Below are 19,616 nucleotides of genomic sequence, written 5' to 3' on the forward strand. Positions count from 1 at the left end.
CGAACTCAGGCCGGTTGCAAAAAGCTTAGCCTCCGTTAAGTAGTGGTGGCACTTTGAGCCTTGCCGTGCCCACTGTCGGAGACCCTTCATCGTCTCTTTATCAAGAGTTACGCCCAAGTCGGGAGCAGCCTCACCCCACCCGGTCTGGAAGGGCCATCCTTGTGCACTTCGCACGCCGAAATAGTCCCACTTCCACGCCGGGACCTTGTTTGGAAGATCGTGCAGAAGCTTAAAACCCTGGCGAGGAGTAAGGTAATACGCCCATCTTCCCCCAGGAAGAGGACCCGCCTGTCTCTTGAGCATCAAGATAGAAGAGAATATCTCTAAGTCCAAGGGGAAGTTCTGCTCGCAAAAATGGGATATTGTCCCCACCAGGTTCCGAATAGAGTTCGGATGAAGCTGGCCAATGGTGACACCGAAGTGGTTTATGACTTCGATGAGGAGGGGATGGAAAGGAAGTCGCAACCCTGCAGCGAGCTGCTCTCGAAAAATCACGATCTCGTCGGGACCGTGTTCCCAAGGAAAGCTACCCGAAGGAATTAAATGTGTACCCCCCAGGAAGATTGTAGGACAGAAGTATGGATTGAAGCCCCTCAGGCGTCATGGTCGAAGGACCAAACCTGTCTAGCATCCGACCTCGGCGGGAGGTAGATGCCAAATTGCCCGAAGCAACTCGGCCCACGAATTCATAGTCTTCAGGCTCCACCTCAGGATCACTGAGGCAGTCTGGGGACACGACTCGGTTGGTGGAACCTACGTCGGCCCTACTCGAAGAATCGTCTGAGCTATCAAAGCTAGACATTGGGGGAAAGATAGATTCAAGAAAGTACTCACCGGAAAGTTTGAAGAACAAGCCAAAGAACCGTGAAGACTGTGTAACCAGCCTCGACGTGAGCTGGAAAAGACTTGGATGCGAGTTGAAAGGTTGGACGCGAACTTAGTAGACAAACCGCAGAAGTGACAAACCAACCGGGGTCCCCCACTATTTATAGCTACAGTAACCAAGAATCGACCGTGCAGACTGAAGACGATCCGACGGCCCACGTTCTTACCGACCGCACAACCCTTAAAGTCGAGACGTGATTGGTGCACGTCTTTCCGGAAAAAGCGAAACGTCAGCACGTCTTTTTTAAACCGACGTCGCTTCGACACACGTCTTTTCGAAACTGACGCGTCCCTGACAGTCGACGGCGCACGTACAGCAGTGGCGTGCCTTTTTGAAATGGCCCGCTGTCACGTCCCAGCGGCGCGAGTGGGTTTGAAATTTAAAAACCCACGGTCACAACCACCAGCGTTCTTGAGTATGCACGTTTCCTGCCTTCTCGAAAACCGAAAAAAACCTAGCAAAAGCGTGTCATACAGTGGAGGTTTGAAGGACGGGACAAATCTACGACCACCTCGTGAAAACTCCCCGCACCATGGCAAGGCCCTCGGCGCAAGGAGTGGGTAGGCAATTGATGAAGGAAGATTTGGCCTGACCTCTTTATTATGAGACACGTGGTAGAAACGACAGCTCGACAAAAGGGGGCCAAGCCTAGGCGGGAACAAGGGCACACTTCGTCGAACTAACCCCCCTTGTAACAGCTCGGGATAGACTTTGCCGAACTGCCACCTTGTAACAGCTCGGGATACATTTCACCGAACTGACCCACCTTGTAACAGCTCGGGACAGACTTCACCGAACTGACCCACCTTGTAACAGCTCGGGACAGACTTTGTCGAACTGCCATCTTGTAACAGCTTGGGATAGACTTCGCCGAACTACCTTGTAACAGCTCGGGATACACTTCACCGAACTGACCCACCTTGTAACAGCTCAGGACAGACTTCGCCGAATTGACCCACCTTGTAAAAGCTCGGGATACCTCCGAGCTCAAGACCGCCTCGCTCAGCACTTCGCATCATCTTTTAGGCACCAAAGCCAAACAAGTCGTACCATGCCTGACACCAGGGAAGTCCGTGCCCGAGGGCGCCACGCCTGACTGACTTGGGATCTGACGTTTGGCAGCAGCACTCTAAACGGCCACCTGCCACCGCCACTGACGCCGCCATCTCCAGTTAGACGGTTAGGCAGTGACGGTTCTGTCTCAACAGAAGGGACAACGGCCGAGTTGACTAGCGCAAGGGTAATCATACCTGATCTGACAAGGGCCTCGGGACGAGTACACGAAGTGACTATAAGAGCCCCCTGCCCCCCGACAACGGAGGTATGCAAAACTTTGCGCTATCTGGTATTACCTTGCTTTTGAAGGATTCTAACTTGAGCTTCGGAGCCTCTACACCAGGCTCCCCCCGGAGCTTTCCCACCTCTTCCGTTTCAGGTTCCCTGCTACCCCGTTCAGAAGCAAGGCAGCGGACAGCTAAGATCAACCGGATCGTGCTCCACCAATTTTCATTCAGATGTTTTAAAATTTTTAAAATTTTTTAAATACCAAACTACTATTTTTCTTATTTATTTGAGCAATTTATGATAATATAATATTGAAGTCATCTTGAATGGTCTAACAGATCGTTGCAAACTTTTGGTTAGATTCAATATTCAAATGAATCAATAGAGGGTTGTTTATGAAGAGATACATTCATGAAGGAGTGGATAATTTTTATATTTTGGGACGAAGAGAGACGTTCATGTATGTGAAACGAAATGAATTACTGCTATTTTAGCTGGCTTCATTTAAAGAAAAATAGAGGTATATTTTGGGTCAATTAGAGTTTTAAGAGGAAATGGAGAGGAAAGGAAAACAAGGACAGTTAGATAGGGTATTTTATGTTATCTAATTTAAAGACAAAGAGTATTTATTACAAAGTAAAATTTCAATAGGATCTCTGTTGCCAAGGCTTCGGAAAGAAGTAGAAATACAAATATTAGAGAGTGCAAAAGCTTGTATTTTGTACTTTGTACATTTGTTTTGTACTCTTGCCAAACTCAACCAAAGGACCTGTTTGGAAGGAGTGGAGTATAAATACAAATGTGTATAATGCAAATGCACACAAAATACCAGATTTTGTACTCTACATATTTGTATTTATACTCTTTTCAAATTGAGCCTTAAAAGGCTGCATTTGGTTGAAGTTCAATTTTGTTTTAATTAGCAAAGTGTATAAGAGTGTAGATGAAAAAAAAAATACAAATTCTGGTTTAATTTTGTTTTAGGTATTACTTTGTTATGCTTCTTATCTTATTTTACTTCATTTTTTTTTGCAACCAAACAAAAATTGAAAAAAAAAATCAGAATCTACACTCAAATCATTTGTACTATCATAGTTTGATATCACTACAAATAAATTTGCAGTGCAATCAAACGTAGTTGTAGACAATAAAATTTTCATGGGCCCCTAAATGGGCCATACCCCATAAACTCAAATTCGCTCGTGGACCTTAGTGTGAGTCATTTTATTTGGACCATGCCCATGCTCTCAAATATGTGCATCAGCTTTAACATTTAAGCTTTGCATTTGTAAGTCCATTATCATAATGAAATGGTCCACGTGGGACCCACTATGAAGTTATGTTCAAACTCGATTTCAAATGTGAATTACAAGTTTTATTGATTTATGAAAAAATCCAACTATAACCCATCTCAAGTTCCAATGATAAAAACCTAATCAATAATTAAAGATTGAATAATTTATTAAATATCATTATCTCTATAAATGATAAATTACCAACTCTTTTTTTTTTTAAGGCTCAGTTTAGAAATAGTACAAGTACAAATATGTATGGTGCAAATGTATACAAAATACAATGTTTTACACTCTACATATTTGTATTTGTACTCCTTCCAAACTGAGCCAAAAAAGGTAACTATAGCCAATCAAGGCATATCTTCTCGTAAATGGAAATTATAAACAACGATTTAAGAGAAAATAATAGATGATAAATTATTCTCTCAAAAAGTGACCTTTTCACTCTCTGAAAATAGTAAGAATATATGATCAAACTATTAATTAAGATATTATAACAAAAAAACTATAAACAGGGGTTCCCATCAAGAGGGGGGATTGGTCAAGAAAAAAAAAAAGCTAAGTGAAGTAAGAAAGCTCTTGGGAAGAACGAGTCACATATACCATCTTCTTGAGAGTAAAGCAACAATACTCTTAAAGTCTTGCAAAATCCTTATCTTGATCAGGCTTTCAAAGCTCAGTTGAAAATGAAGCGATCTCCATCATTGTCTAAAATACGGGAACACACCATACAGCCAATGGCTTTAATTCAAATCAAAATCTTTAAGTTGTAACAAGTACACCATCAATAGAGAATATGATTTTTTTTTGGGGTAATAGAATTCAAATCGAAATAATTTGTATTTCATTTATTTCAAATATATGAAAAATCAATTTATTTAATTTATCTTCATTTTTTTATATTTAACTCGACTAAGTACCGATGAAATACTACTATGCGTCTGTGGGTCGTCACATATGTACAAGAAAGCTAGTGGCCAAAATTTCAAGATTAAATCAACAGGGCTTAGTTTGAAAAAATACAAATACAAATATATACAATACAAATGCGTACAAGATAATACAAAATATAAGGTTTTGCACTTACACATTTGTATTATTACTCTGAGCTTAAAGCTCCAATTATTATCTCTTGCTTGACCAAGTGACCGTATCGTCGATTTAACTGCATCAAGTAACTGGGGTACACTGAATCCAAAAAATAAAAAGAAACACAAATTCGAGATTAAAAAATGAACTAATAAAGCTCCAATTATGGTATCTTGTTTGACCGTCGTAGTAACTAGTGTGAACTTTAGTAACTAGTGTGAATTGAAAAAAAAAAATCCGGAATTTTAGCACATAAGGGCAATTTTTAGCCCAAAACAAAAGATAAAATGCAAAGGACAGATTATTACGAATATTATCTGAACGCTATGATGTTTAGTGGGTCCATAAAAGTATGTTCGTAAAAGTACTTTTTATCGTAAAAGTATTTTTTTTTGTAAAAGTGCTTTTATAAAAGTATTTTTCTAAAAGTACTTTTGTAAAAGTAATTTCATAAGTGTACTTCCATAAATGTGCTTTTATAAAAGTACTTTTGTAAAATTGCTTTTATAAAAATAAATTCATAAAATTGCTTTTATAAAAGTACTTTCGCAAAAGTGTTTTTATATAAGTGTTTTTGTAAAAGTACAAAGTACTTTTATAAAAGTACATTTGTAAGTGTTTTCATAAAAGTACTTTTGTAAAAGTGTTTTTATAAAAATAATTTCGTAAATGTGCTTTTGTAAAGTACTTTTATAAAAGTGATTCCAAAAAAGTGTTATTATAAAAGTGCTTTCATAAAAGTATATTCATAAAAGTGTTTTTATAAAAATACATTCATAAAAGTACTTCCATAAAAATGCTTTCATAAGCGTACTTCCATAAAAGTGTATTTATAAAAGTACTTCCATAAAAATGCTTTCAAATACAAGTATTTTTATAAAAGTGCTTTCATAAAAGTATTTTTGCAAAGGTAAACATATATGACAATAGTTTGGTAGGTAGGAACGTAAAGTTTCCTTAAATAATGAAATGAACAAGATGGGACATGACTATTTTTCATGATATAGACTAATCAACTTTTGTGTTATGGAGCTGATTTTTCATTTAAAAAAAAATGTAGTAATTGACAAATAATTTGTAACTAAATACTCTATTATTATTCATTCTTGCTCATTCTTAATTAGAATAATCAAGAATTAAGAGAGTGAGGCACAAAACAATAAACTAAACATAAATAAAAATCATTTTTTTATTCAATTCACACCACTTACTATGACGGTCGAAGAAGAGATCATAATTGGAGCTTTATTAGTTATTTTTTTAATCTCGATTTTGTGTTTCTTTTTATTTTTTGAATTCAATATACCCCAGTCCTGAGATTGGTTTCAGTAAGTGCAAGTCTGTACTCACAGTGTTCATAATATATCCGTATAAAATAAAATACAAAAATAAGAAATAAGAAGATATTCCTAATGCAAGGCTCTAAAGCCTATTTGAACGGACTTTGCACTGACTTAAAAGCTGAATCCCCGGTTACTTGGTGCAGTTAAATCGACGATACGGTCATTCGGTCAAGCAGAGATAATAATTGGAGCTTTAACTCAGAGACTCAGAGTATATATAAGTGCAAAACTTATATTTTGTATTATCTTTATATGTATTTGCATTTATATATTTGTACTTGTACTTTTCCAAACGGAGCCCTATTGATTTAACCACTAATTTTTGGCCACTAGCTTTCCCTGTACATCTGTGACGACCCACGGACGCAGAGCAGTATTTCATCTGTACTCAGTCGAGTTCCGGCACCAGGGAGCAACTTCAATCGGATTCCACAAAGTCAGCCAGCCCGTCAAATGTCAACTGGGTTCGCTAGTTTTCTTGCCGTGCTTTGTTTCCTGTCTGCATTCTCTAATGATCCAGTTGAAGCTCGAATTATAGGGTTCAAGCCCAGCTCAGAAAAGCTCGACGTTTCTCTTGTTTATTTATGGCCATTGCCTTCGGAATTAAGTCATGGCAACGCTACGATGTCCGTCGATCCCGATCTTTCCCTCGAATTTGGAGGTGACAGCGGGAATTCCTCCATTGTTCGAGAGGCATTTCAGAGGTATAAAGAAATTATATTTAAGCACAGTTTCAGGTTTGTTGATCGTAGGTCCAGGACGAAAGCAGTTTATGACATTACCAAGATTAAGGTCACCGTCGTCTCCGACAATGAAACTGTGAGTCCAGTTCCCAGCTCCACTTACTTGCGAGATCTTTATTCTGTCCGTACTGAGGCTGCTTCTTGTTCAAAAACCTGTGTGAACAGCTTCATTTAGGTGTGGACGAGAGCTATTTTCTTTATGTAGCCAGAGAAGACGGTCATTCAATTGTGAGACAAGCTGCAATCGAGGCAAGTTGAAAACTTCCATCCTCTGTCTTTGTTTTTGTAGAATTGCAGTAGTTCGTGCACAGGGAGGTGAAAATTTAGATGTAATAATTCTTGGAAGTCATACTCTCTTCATGGAACTGAGACTAAAAAGGCTATTGTGATTACTGGTCAACTTTGTATAAAATGCTCGAAATTGGATTTACTACTTCATTGTGTTTTTTAATGTACAAATTAATAGAAAGATTTTGGACTTCGTGACAGTTTGATGATTGGGTAACTTCACTCTATTGATTTTTGACAAGAACCAACTCTGTTTTATTCCTTTACTACTTATTAATGTCTATATGAAGTTTAATAATCAATCAATAACCTTTCACATCTTCATTTGTTTTATTTATTATTCCTTTTCGGTTGTTATTTATTATTCATGATTTTTTAAGCTTTGAAGCTTGCATGTCCTAATTTCCCACTCTATCCAGTCAAGGGAATCTTTATATGTAATACATTTCAACTTCTTGTTACTGTCCTAGAACATTCCAATATAGTGTCTTGTTTTGTACCAATCCTCCAAAAAAGAAGTTAGTGTTTGACTTATGAAATTTTAAGTCAATTAATTACAAAGTTGGGTTATTTTATTTCTTTTATCATAAGGGGGGAAGTATAAGAGAAATATAATATAGGCTCTTTGTTATATGTTTAGGGAGAGAGTGGTTCTTGGCCAAATCCATATTGGATTTTGGTATGTTCCTCAGGGGTTTGAGAGAGGAAAAGAAGAGTTCTGTACATGAGTTGAAGGTTAGTTTTGGTGAAAATCATAGGGAATCTTAAATTGTTGTCCATTCTTTTTTTCATAGTGAGGAACAAATTTATCTCTTTTGTGGACGTAGACAAAAGATCGAACCATGTAAATTGTTGCCTTTTTTTTTTTTAATGCTTCTTTATCATTTTTTTGCTGTTGTTCTTTATTGTGGTTCTCTGCAGCGACAACGTTTGAAGCCATCGATCCATTCCCCAACATATATTTTTGGTAAAGGGGAAGAAAACATCTACTCTTTCAGAAGAATAATTACAATCCATGTTTTGGACCCTTTATGCAAGTAATTCTGACACCATTGTCATCCCTCAAGCCCGTGGTGAGCTACTGGATACAACATTGTCAGTCACAGGAATAACTCCAGGATTATTGGTCCAGACAGGCACTACCAGGAAACAAACACAAATGACAAAATTGATCATGTGACTGGAATGACCTAGCAATTTCCCTTCAATAAGTAGCACATATATACTCCAATTAAAAAAAAGTAGCACATATATTTACAAATATCAGAAGAATAAACGTTCTTTTATTCTTTTTTTGAATTTTTTAGGGGGGGGGGGACTGGGGATTGATAACAAAAGGTAAATCAATTCTCAGTTGTTGTTAGATTGACATGCCACCAGTTCATTGATCTCCTTGATTTGGAAGTTTAGATGCAAAGAACAAAAGTTTCCTCTTTTTGGTAATAAATAAAAATAAAAATTATTAAGAAATAAGAGTGAAGAGTGCAACAAAGGCAATTAGATATCACCTACACACACAAAAAAAAAAGAAAAAAAAAGAAAAGAAAAGAAAATAAACAACCCCCAAAACCAGCCTCTCTCCTCTAAAACCTTTGGACACAACCTTTCAAAGCCATATTAAGGAATAAAACACTCAAACCAGAACACACAAATAAGTGAATAACCCTATAATCACAACAGACTTGAAACTCAACCCTCCATCCCACAAGACATATTACCCACTCAACCTGACAACAAAACCATCAAACTTCCAACAGCTGACAAAAAATCCTATTACATATGACCACCATACTCCAACTTAACACTGCACAACAGATCTACCCTATTTCTGCACTGTTCTGTCTCCACTACAATCTGGAACCATCTTTTGTTCCTCTAGCATCTCCATTGGGCTATGCAAGCCCCTGGTGACTGTTTTAGGCCATATAAGGATTTCTTCAATTTGTAGACTTTCTACTCACTGCCATTAGCACAAAATCCCGGAGGTTGAATCATGTATACTTCCTCCTCCAAATCAACATTCAAGAAGACATTTTTAATGTCTAGTTGATGAAGTCCCTAGTCAAGGCTTGCTGCTAAAGAGAGAAGAACCTAGACATAATTCATTTTTGCCACTAGAGCAAATCAACCCATACACCTGTGTAAAGCCTTTTGCTACCAACCTAGCCTTGTATCTCTCAACTGTTTCATCTGCCCTATGTTTCATAGAGAGTACCCATTTGCACTCCACGGGCTCCTTTCCTTTAGGAAGGTCTACCAACTCCCATGTGCCGTTTTTGTGTAGGGCATTGATCTCTTCTTTCATAGCCTTTGTCCACTCAGGAACAAGTAAAGCCTCTGCAACACTCTTAGGGAGAGGAACACTGCCAATTTTTTTTATCAGTAAATGAGTATTTTATTTACAATAGGTTTAAGACAAAGTTTTACAACTTGTAGATGGGAATGTTGTTCCCAATTTAGTACACATTTCTGTCCCACTTTAAAGTGCAACCCAAAACATTTGTTGCCTTAGTGCCCCTTGTCTGGCAAGAAAATCAGCTAGCCCATTTGCACTCCTTCTAACCCATTTGAAATCAGCCTCTACCTCATTTGCAATATTTTCCACTTCCCTAATCACATGTTTGAAGGTCCACGGAGTAAGTCTATTGTTTGTAGCCCAAGAAATGACCACTTTTGAGTCCCTCTCCACCTCAATATGCCTAAGTCCTAGCTTAGCTAGCTTCAGCCCTTGTATTAGTGCCAATAATTCAGCTTTTAGTGAATTGCCAATGCCAATCAGTCCTAAGAACAAAGCCAATATCCTCCTTCCAGAATTTTTGATTGCTCCTATACCTGATTGTCCCGGATTTCCAAAGGAGCTTCAATCAAAATTCAGTTTAATCCTGTTGCCTTTTAGAGGTTTCCACTCCATCCTTACTTTCTCTTTCACTCTCGAAGACTGTGGTACTTTTGTCTAGGTTCTTAGAATGTCCATGACTGAGAAAACTTGAAATCTATGCAAGTATTTTACTTAGTGAGCTACTTTAATCATTATTGTGCTTATCGCTTCCTCCACTGCTCTACTTTTCTCCAAAAATATTCTGTTATTCCTTTCTTCCCATACCACCCAACAAATTGCTGCTTTTGTGGATCTCCACATTACCATCCCTCTTTTCTTTGGTTGGCTCAAGAAATCACTATTGAAAAGGCCTGCCACTTCTTGAGGGGGAACCCACCTGTAACCAAAGAAAACACAAAAGAACTCCCAAATGTGATGCACAAAAGAACAAAATATTAATAAATGTAAAAGGGTCTCACCACTTTCCTTACAAAGGAAGCACAAATGTGGAGAAAGAAAAGCAAAAGGCTTTCTTCTCTACAATATATCACAAGTATTTACCTTGCCAAGGAAAAGTTCCCAACATAAAGCTTGAATTTTGGGGGGGATAGGCTTACTCTAGATTTATTTCACAGGGAAATCCCCAATTAGGATGCTAGGTGAAGCAAGAACATTGAAGAAAGAAGAACAAGTAAATAGACTATCTGATGAGCCTACCCAAATTTTGGAATATTCCAAGGACAGGTCCAAGTGAACTTGTCCTAGTAGATCTAGTAAATGAACTAAGGACTCAAATTCATTTTCCCCAAGGCCCCTTCTGAAACCCAAATTCCAATTAACCCCATTTGGATTAGGTGTTACCAAATTAGACACAATTTCCCCCTTAAGGTTTGAGAGAGTATAGAGATCAAGAAATTGATCTTTAAGTGGGATTTCTCCTACCCAAAGATCTTCCCAGAAATGAACTTTATTACCTTGTCCCACATCAAATCGAATGAAGCTGAGGAAAGTAGGGTATTCATGAATTTCTTTCCAAGAAGAAGGTAAAGAAGCTCTCATAGGACAACAAATGGGTCATGGGGTGGTGTTTAGTGCATGATCTGACTCCCTTCCTTTTTACAATAGGGAGGTCCAAACCACAATTTGAGGTGTCAACATCAATGGGTTCAGGAGTTTCAATTGGAATAATAGTACCTGGGTGTGGAGAGGGAACCAACTCATGAGAGTTTGGTGGCATTGGTTGCATAGTTTCTGGCTGCTCCGTGGCTATTGAACTTTGTGGCCTTGGCTTTTGTAACGTTGTCTCTGGAAAACACAAAATGGAGGAGGGTTAGGAGGATAAGGCAATAAAATTGGTGTCTGTTTTTGTTTCTCCTCACCTAGACTCTCCCCTTGAGGGGAAATAGGAAAATAGGGAACATCTTCAAAGAAAGAGGCATCCATAGAGGCAAAATATTTTTTGAAAATGGGATCAAAGCAACGATAACCTTTATGAGAAAGAGGGTACCCGAGGAAAACACACACAATAGCCTTGAGATCAAGTTTGCCACAATTAGGAGAGAGATCATGAACAAAGCACTGACACCCAAAAATACACATAGGTATAGGGAACATTGGGGCCTTAGGAAAGAGAAGCTGATGAGGAAACCTATATTTCAACAATCAAGATGGTGCCCTATTGATAACATAGGCAATAGTCATAACAATATCCACCCAAAATCTTTTTAGAACATGCATTTGCAACAATTGTCCCTGAGCAACTTCTAGAAGATGGTGATTTTTTCTCTCTGTAAGACTGTAACCCCATTCTGTTGAGGGGTTCTAGCATAGGAGCTTTGGTGAAGAGAGCCATAGGAAGCAAAGGAATTGGTGAGGTCACCATGAAAGTACCCCTTGGCATTGCCTGATCGAAAAACTTAAATCTTTGTTTGAAATTGGGTGTAGACCATACGTTGAAAATCTTTACAAGTTTAGGGACTTCTTCTTGTGAGCGCATAGGGTAAACTTAAGTATATCGAGAAAAGTCATTAATAAAGGAGATAAAGTATTTGTAGTCATTCTCAGTTGTGATATTAATAGGTCCCCAAACATTAGAATACACAATGTGATATTAATAGGACTCAAAAGACATATGACTCAAACGATGGTGCAACAAAATGATTTGACTCTTACTTGACTGACTCAAAGACCCTGAGATCGCAAGGCCAACTTTATTCCCAGAACATAGAGACCATCAACCATGTTCCCTTTACCAATTGTTTTCCTAGAGGCCAAGTCTTGAAAAATACAAGAGTGAGGAAGAAATGTTACTGAATAGTTCAAAGCATGTGTAATACTGGTAATGGACAACAAGTTAATGGACAACCTTTTTTTTTTGATCAGCAAAGAAAAAATTTATTTGATATTAGATTTAAAATTTTACAACTTTGTGTATGGGATTCGAACTCCCACACTATTACATATTCCTGTCCCTCTTTACATTGTAGCCCAAAACAATTGTTGCCTCAAAGCCCCTTGTTTAGCAAGATAATCAGCTATCCCATTTTCACTCCTTCTAACGCATTTGAATTCAGCCTCTACCTCTCTTGTGACTTTTTTCACTTCCCTTATCACTTGTTTGAAAGTTCAAGGAGTAGTTCTATTGTTTTTAGCCCAAGAGATGATGACCTTGGAGTCCCCTTCAACCTCAATATGCCTCATTCCTAGTTGCTTAGCTATCTTCAGTCCTTGTAGCATTGCCATTAACTCAGCTTTTAGAGAGTTGCCCATACCAATAGGTCCAAAGGATAATGCTAATATTCTCCTATCAGAATTTCTGATTACTCCCCCAATACCTGATAGTTCCGGATTTCCGAAAGAGCTTCCATCAAAATTCAGCTTGATTCTGTTACCATTTGGAGGTTTCCATTCCATCCTTACTCTCTCTTTCACTCTTGAAGATTGTGCTACTTCTGTCTAGGATCTTATAATGTCCATGACTGAGAATTCTTGAAAGATATGCAAAGATCTTACCCAATGAGCTACTTTAACTTTAATTGTGTCGATTACCTCCTCAATTATTCTACTCTTGTCCAGGAATATTCTGTTCTTCCTTTCTTCCCAAATCACCCAACAAATAGTTGCCTTTGTAGCTTTCCATATAACCTTCCCTCTTTTCTTTGGTTGCCTAAAAAAATCTTGGTTGAAAAGTCCCGCCACATCTTGTAGGGAAACCCACCTGCAACCAAAGAAAAAGCAAAAGAAATCCCAAATGTGATGCCCAAAGGAACAAGATAATAATAGATGTGTCAAGGTCTTATCACTTTCCTTACAAAGGGAGCACATGTGAGGAGAAAGGCAAGCAAAAGGCCTTCTTCTCTGCAGCATATCACAAGTATTAACCTTGCCAAAGAAAATTTCCCAACAAAAGGCTTGAATTTTTGGGGGGATAAGCTTACTCCAAATTTCTTTTACAGGGAAGTCCCCATCCGGGTTATTAGGTGTGGCAAGAACACTAAAAAAGGAGGAACAAGAGAAGAGACCATCTGAGGAACCTTTCCATATTTTGGAATCTTCCAAGGATGGGTCCAAATGAACTTGTCCTAATAGATCCAACAATTGAACTAAAGATGCACATTCATTTTCCCTAAGACCCCTTTTAAATCCCATATTCCAATTAACCCCATTTGGTCCAAGATCACCCAAAATGTTTACTGTTTCCCCTTTGAAGTTTGGCAGAGTGTGTAGGTCAGGGATGAGATCTTTAAGTGGACTATCTCTGACCCAAAGGTCTTCCCAGAAACGAACTTTATTACCCTAGCCCACATCAAATCAAATGGAATTAAGGATTGTTGGGTAAGTTTCATAAATTGCTTTCCAAGGAGAATATGAGAGGCAACTTTTGCATCCCAACCATTTCCAAGTTAATGGACAACTTTAGAACTTGTAAAACATTTGATAATGAAAGGCCAAAAGGCAAAGATTGAATCCCTGACTAGCAACGGAGGAGAGTGATCCATCAACTAACTTTACTTTATCTTTGCTAGAGAGAAGGATGTATGATTGGAAAAAGGTTGACTTACCAGTCATATGGTTGGAGGCATTAGAATCAGTAGTCCACGGGAATTCCGGGGTATTAGTAGACACATGGAAAGCAGAGGCTAAGTGCCTGTTTGTTTCCTCTTAACTCTTATCTCTTAAGAGGAATCTTTTAACTTTAAGAGAAAAATGGTTGTTTGTTTCCTCTTATCTCTTATTTCTTAAAGTGCAATCATACAACTTTTTGTTTTCCAATGATACTCTCAAAAAGACAAACAAAAACTCTCATATATGTGGTCAAAATGGATATTTGATAATTTTTAGAATTCATAATTCAGAACAACATTCTCTGCCTTCAAAGTTTAGAGGAAAGAAAAGTTCACCAATACCAATATACTTCTTAATGTAATTATTGCACTTTCAGATGTCAAACTTCAGAGCAAACGAATAGGCCCTAAGTTACTTGAGAGGAAGAGGCAAACAAGGTAGAAGGTGTGGATCCAGAACCGCCTAGTTGATAGCCCTACCATATTGCTCCAAATGGTCACGGAAGGAGTTGATAATATCCTCATTGAGATCAAAATTGGGGGGGGGGATCCTAAGGAGAACTCATGGTAGAAGAACCACTATGAGGCTCATGAGATGCAAAGTTGGCTGAGGTGAACTTTTGGTTTGGCTTATTGCTCTGTTCTTGTGTTGATTTCTCGGTTAGATCATGTGCCCACTTTGGTTTCCCATGCAATTCCCAACATGTCTCACGGATGCGCCTGGATTTTTGACAGTGAGTACACCACAATTTACCTCTTACAGCTAAAGCCATGGTCTCCCCCTCAGAAGGATTTATAGCAGACCTCCTATTTTCCTTAGATTGAACCAATGCATATACCTCTTGGATGGAAAGAAAATCCTTGCTGCCTAAAACCTATACCTGAATGGGCTCATACATGGGGTTAAGGCCTAGTAGAAAAGCAAACACTTGTTGCTGGAGACCAACTATTTATAGGCTTTGGCATCTTTCTCACTCTCACATTCAATGCTTTGGTGGTAATCCAACTCTTTCCAGACTGATGTGAGGGCAAATAATAAGCTGATAAACTCCTCTCCCCCTGCTTACATGTTGAGATTCTGCTTGTAATTGGTAAATCCTTGCATAGTGCCTTTGTTCTGAATATGTTGCCTTGGCTTGTTCCCATACTTCTTTTCCTGTCTCAGCCCACATGAAGTTTTGCTTGACAGATGGTAGCATTGAAGTCAAGAGCCGTGACATAATCATGCAGTTCTCTTGGTCCTACTTATCATATTCAGCAGTACCAGCCCAAGGTTCCTTTATTTTTCCATTGATATATCCTGCCTTACCCCTGACTGTAATATACAGCTGCATCTCCTTGGACCAAGCCAAATAATTTCTGCCATCCAGGGGGTAATAGTCATTGGAAAATTCAAGGACTCGTGACCACTGTTCATCCCACCTTGATTAGAGGTGGTTCCTGAGGTTGCAGAATCCTCAGAATTCATGGAAAATGAGTCTACGTAGACAACGCTGTTTTTCTGCAGCCCACACACACAGAGAGACTCACACAGCCCTCACTTTATTGTGTTAACACAAAGAACTTCTAAAACAGAATACAGCCCCTGCTGTCACACTTATTCACAGATCTGATAGACCTCTTCCAAGGCTAATATAAGCCACAAAAAAAGATGCCATTCATGCAATACTGCTGCAACCTGTCAGCCAAACCAGGTCACTTATGACCTACAGGTTCCTTATACATACAGATTTCTGGGTCTTGAGACCCACAAAGAGGGTTAACTCCCCTTACACCATTCGGTCAAGCAAAAAACTTAACCTGTTCTTGGTAGCAGTACCAAGAACCAAGAAAAAAAAAGGTTTGGCTTCTGTCCCTGCTCAGTCCGTGAGGTTCTGAAGTTTCCAACTCAAGTAAAAAAAGAAATGAATAACACAATGACCACCAACCTCTTAAGAAGCCTCAGTCAATCCTCATCCACCGATTTCCGGAATCTATATTACACAGTTGCAGCCAAGAAATAGGAGAAGAAGATGCAGCTGAAGTGTTCTCAGATGCAGGTCGTACTTGTCCCTTCCATTCTCAGTCCAAGGAACAAGTGGAAGGGCTTCGATCAGAAGAGAAAATATTTACAGAGCACTGTCCCGCTTTGATACCATGTTTTCAGTTGATGAAGGGAAGAGAGAAGAGAGGAGGAGGAAGGAGAGAAGAAGGGAAGAAAGAATTGAGAGAGCCCAAAAAGTTGTGCTGGCGGCGCCAGACTTTATATTTATAGATTAGGGCAACCATACAATATAAAAAGGAAGAAAAGACCAAAGTGCCCTTTGCGGCACACAACTAATTATTTTTGTTGTTAGTTGTATTTAAGGTTCAAAGTATTGAGACACCTGATACACACATGTGTATATTAAGTGTTTCAAGCATGCACTGGAGCTTTTTCTAGAGTCTCTTTTTTTTTTTTTTTTTTTCAGAATTTTACAGGGGGTCGGCCTTACCTTGACCTACCCCCTGAAAACAACCAAAGCCTTAAGTGTTTAGCATAGTGGGGTGTATCTGACACACCCCAATATGTTGTGATTTTTTGAACCTTGGTTGTATTTATATGTACTTTCCCTAATTATTAGATAATCTGCTGTCACAAATCTGAGCACTGCCAGTGTGTTTGTTTTATACACCATTTAGTTATTTTTTGGAAATTAAATATATTACTTTGGTTTTGTTGCAGGCAAATACTGTTTATGGGGCATTACGTGGATTAGAGGTATGCAAAATGATGTATTTGTGGCCATCAATTGGAGACTAGAGTGATGCATACAAATAGTTATAAGGTTTTTTAATCAGGTGAATCATGTGGTCAATCCCGACCATTCATCCAATGCTGGACCTTTTGCATTGGCTATGTATTTAAGTGCTGTGCCCGAATCATATATTTACCTTATTTTGTATTGATGTTTAATGTTTTGGATGATTAATATTTTTAGGTTTAAAATGCCAATAAACTAAGAGTTAACACGTGGAGAGATCTTATGATCTGAAATTTACTCCATGAACTAAGGAGAGGAGTCTAGGAACTTTGTTAGCCCAAACTAAGTTGCCACATGGAACTTTCCTGGATTTTGTTCAGATTTCATCACTAAATGATCCTATTGGAAAAGTTATACGTAGATCTATGTTACCTGAGTATGGGGTATGGGCCTTGGTTCTGGCTTCTAAGTGTCAAACTTACTTGACCTTTTAGTCTTAGACTGTTGGATACGTCTATGGGAAAATATATCGTTTGAATTACTGTATGCACCTAGTTTGTTTTTCTAAATGTAAACGAGGTATATACTTTAATTAGGTGGATGGATACATAGCTAAAGTCGGGTGTTGCAGCCATAAATGAAATATGCATGTTTTTAATACCTCTCTTGTGCCATTATAAAAGGCTGCCATCTCTTAGTAGGTTTGATGGATATTATACATGTTGGCTTCAGTGATTTACCTTTTTTTATCTTTTTCAGACATTCAGCCAATTGTGCAGTTTCAACTATGGCACTAAAACTGTAGAGGTATACAATGCACCATGGTACATCCATGATGAGCCAAGATTTGTATTTCGTGGCCTTCTCCTTGGTATGATACAGTTTTATCTTAGATGATGACCATGTTTTGCATTCATCAACTTTGTTTAAGTGGTTCTCTTTAAATATCTTTGGGATGTTAATTCTCTCATTTGCAGATACTTCACGGCATTACCTACCAATTAATGTAATAAAACAAGTAATTGAGTCCATGTCCTATGCTAAACTTGTAAGCAATGTTATTTGTTGTTGCTTGGTCTTCCTCTATTGCTGTTTAAATTTTCAGGATTAACAAAATCCACTAGTTTAGTTCTGATCCTTTTGTTTTCTTCTATTGTTCTTCATGTACTTCTGATATTGGGAATCGCATTCAGTAGAATGTTCTTCATTGGCACATCATAGATGAACAGTCATTTCCTCTAGAAATACCTTCATATCCAGATTTGTGGAAAGGAGCTTATACAAAATGGGAGCGCTATACAGTTGAGGATGCTTATGAAGTTGTTAAGTAAGACAATACCTTTATGTTCACTTCTACTTTTATTTTATTTTTCTTGAGGAGTAACTGAAAATAAAACTGTACAAGCTCTCAAAAACCTAACTAATAGGCTGGCCACAGCCACCCAACTCTGAGTGAAGCTTCTTGTATCAGCAATCCTTTTTTGGCAGAGTCTGGACTTTGGAGTCTTTAAGGTAAACACAGATGGGGTTTTTTGGGGCCCAAATAAAGCTAGCTTTGGTGCAGTTATTAGAGATTGGAATGGTGCTTGTTGTTGCTTGGTTTGGTCCATGTTTGTCCTTTTCAGCCATCCAAGCAAAGGCAACTGCAATCAGGCAAGGTGTTTTGCTAGCTATTTGGTGCCCACATTTTCTTATCCAACCTGGAAGGAGAAAGAAACACATTTTTTAGGCTTTTGAAAAGGTTAACTTAGAGTTTATTGATAAATGATTAGAAAGTGAGGTATTTACAAAATAAGTAGTTTCTCAATCACTAGTTTCAGGCTAGCTCATCCTGGGGACTTGGATCTTTTTGAATGTATGCTGAAAACTAGAACCACTCCCAAACACTGTACCTTGTTCTACATCATGGGCTAGGATAGATCTCCAAAAAGTTGTTTTAATGTTTACAAGGAAGGACAAGCTTCCACTAGTAGCTCCAATAGGTGATAAAATGAGAGAGTAGATTGCGATGGTTTGGTCACATGCATAGAAGACCATATGCAGTACCTGTTATAAAAAGTGATCTGTTACAAGATGAAGGGGCTAGAAGAGCTAGGGGCAGACCAAAAAGGACTTGGGTGGAGGTAATAAGAAATGAATAAAGTGCCCATCATTTAACAATGGATATGCCAATGAATAGAACAGGATGGAAAAACAGGATTTATGTAGCTGATCCCGTATAGATGGGACAAGGCTTTGATTATGATGATGATTTATTTCATAAAATACATATTTGGATTTTTTAAGTGTTTTATGTGTTTCATGTTCGGAGAGGCGGCATCTCGCGCCTTCCCAAGGGACTGATTATGTAATTTCTTTCTGATTTAATGGAAAAATGATCTTTTATCTATAAAAAATACATATTTGGATTGTGATCTTAGCTTTTCCCATGTTTTGTGTTTTCTAAGAGATAATAAGGGCTGTAGATGTGATTTTTTTTTAATATAGTTTTGTTCTTTTTGTTTTATTGATAGTTTAGGGAGGTTGCTTTTCTTTTGATCATTGAATCTATTATACTAGGCTGTTTAATAGTTGATATAGGATTCAGATTAGTTAATCGGGAGTTCCTTGTTAGGGTGGGTTTGATTGAAGTTTAGCTTTCTGTTCTTCTCCCTTGGTGATTTCCTATCACCACCTCTTGGAAGAGAAAATTTTCTGAAGTGCGATCATGTACCCCATATTTCACACACTCTCTATTCTCTAACTTCACCTCCACTTCTCTCTCTCTCTCATGTGATACCAATCAATATAAATAGCTCTCCTCTTTTACTTACTTTGACATACACTAGTAAGTAGCAACATGTATATAATATATTCACAAAATTATGGTATTATGCACAACATATACACATACAACACTCAATGGATGCTCCAAAAGCTAGGAGCTTCTCAAGGGTGGTCATAGGTTGGATGAACATCAGAAATCAGATACCATGGCAACACCAAAATATGATGGAAGAAATACAAGATTTGGGAAGGGGCAGAATTTTAGTAAGCATATGGGTTCATAGATCAGCCAACTGTATAGCTCATGCTTTGGCTAG

General features: G+C 38.2%; 1 protein-coding gene across 2 annotated transcripts in view; it reads left to right on the forward strand.

Annotated features, from left to right (window-relative positions):
• The first annotated feature begins 6,193 nt into the window (after window positions 1-6,193).
• HEXO1 (beta-hexosaminidase 1) overlaps window positions 6,194-19,616 on the forward strand; it is a 68,152-nt gene continuing 54,729 nt past the window's right edge. For both annotated transcript variants that reach the window (XM_088971979.1, XM_088971980.1), the window contains exons 1-6: window positions 6,194-6,716; window positions 6,806-6,889; window positions 16,515-16,550; window positions 17,293-17,404; window positions 17,511-17,581; window positions 17,730-17,860. In XM_088971979.1, coding sequence (XP_088828105.1) covers window positions 6,351-6,716; window positions 6,806-6,889; window positions 16,515-16,550; window positions 17,293-17,404; window positions 17,511-17,581; window positions 17,730-17,860 — 800 coding nt within the window. In that variant the 5' untranslated portion in view covers window positions 6,194-6,350. The remainder of the gene's footprint in view (window positions 6,717-6,805; window positions 6,890-16,514; window positions 16,551-17,292; window positions 17,405-17,510; window positions 17,582-17,729; window positions 17,861-19,616) is intronic.

The sequence above is a fragment of the Nelumbo lutea genome, chromosome 2, assembly GCF_056320005.1.
Source record: "Nelumbo lutea isolate HS-2025 chromosome 2, American lotus-T2T, whole genome shotgun sequence".
NCBI lineage: Eukaryota > Viridiplantae > Streptophyta > Magnoliopsida > Proteales > Nelumbonaceae > Nelumbo > Nelumbo lutea.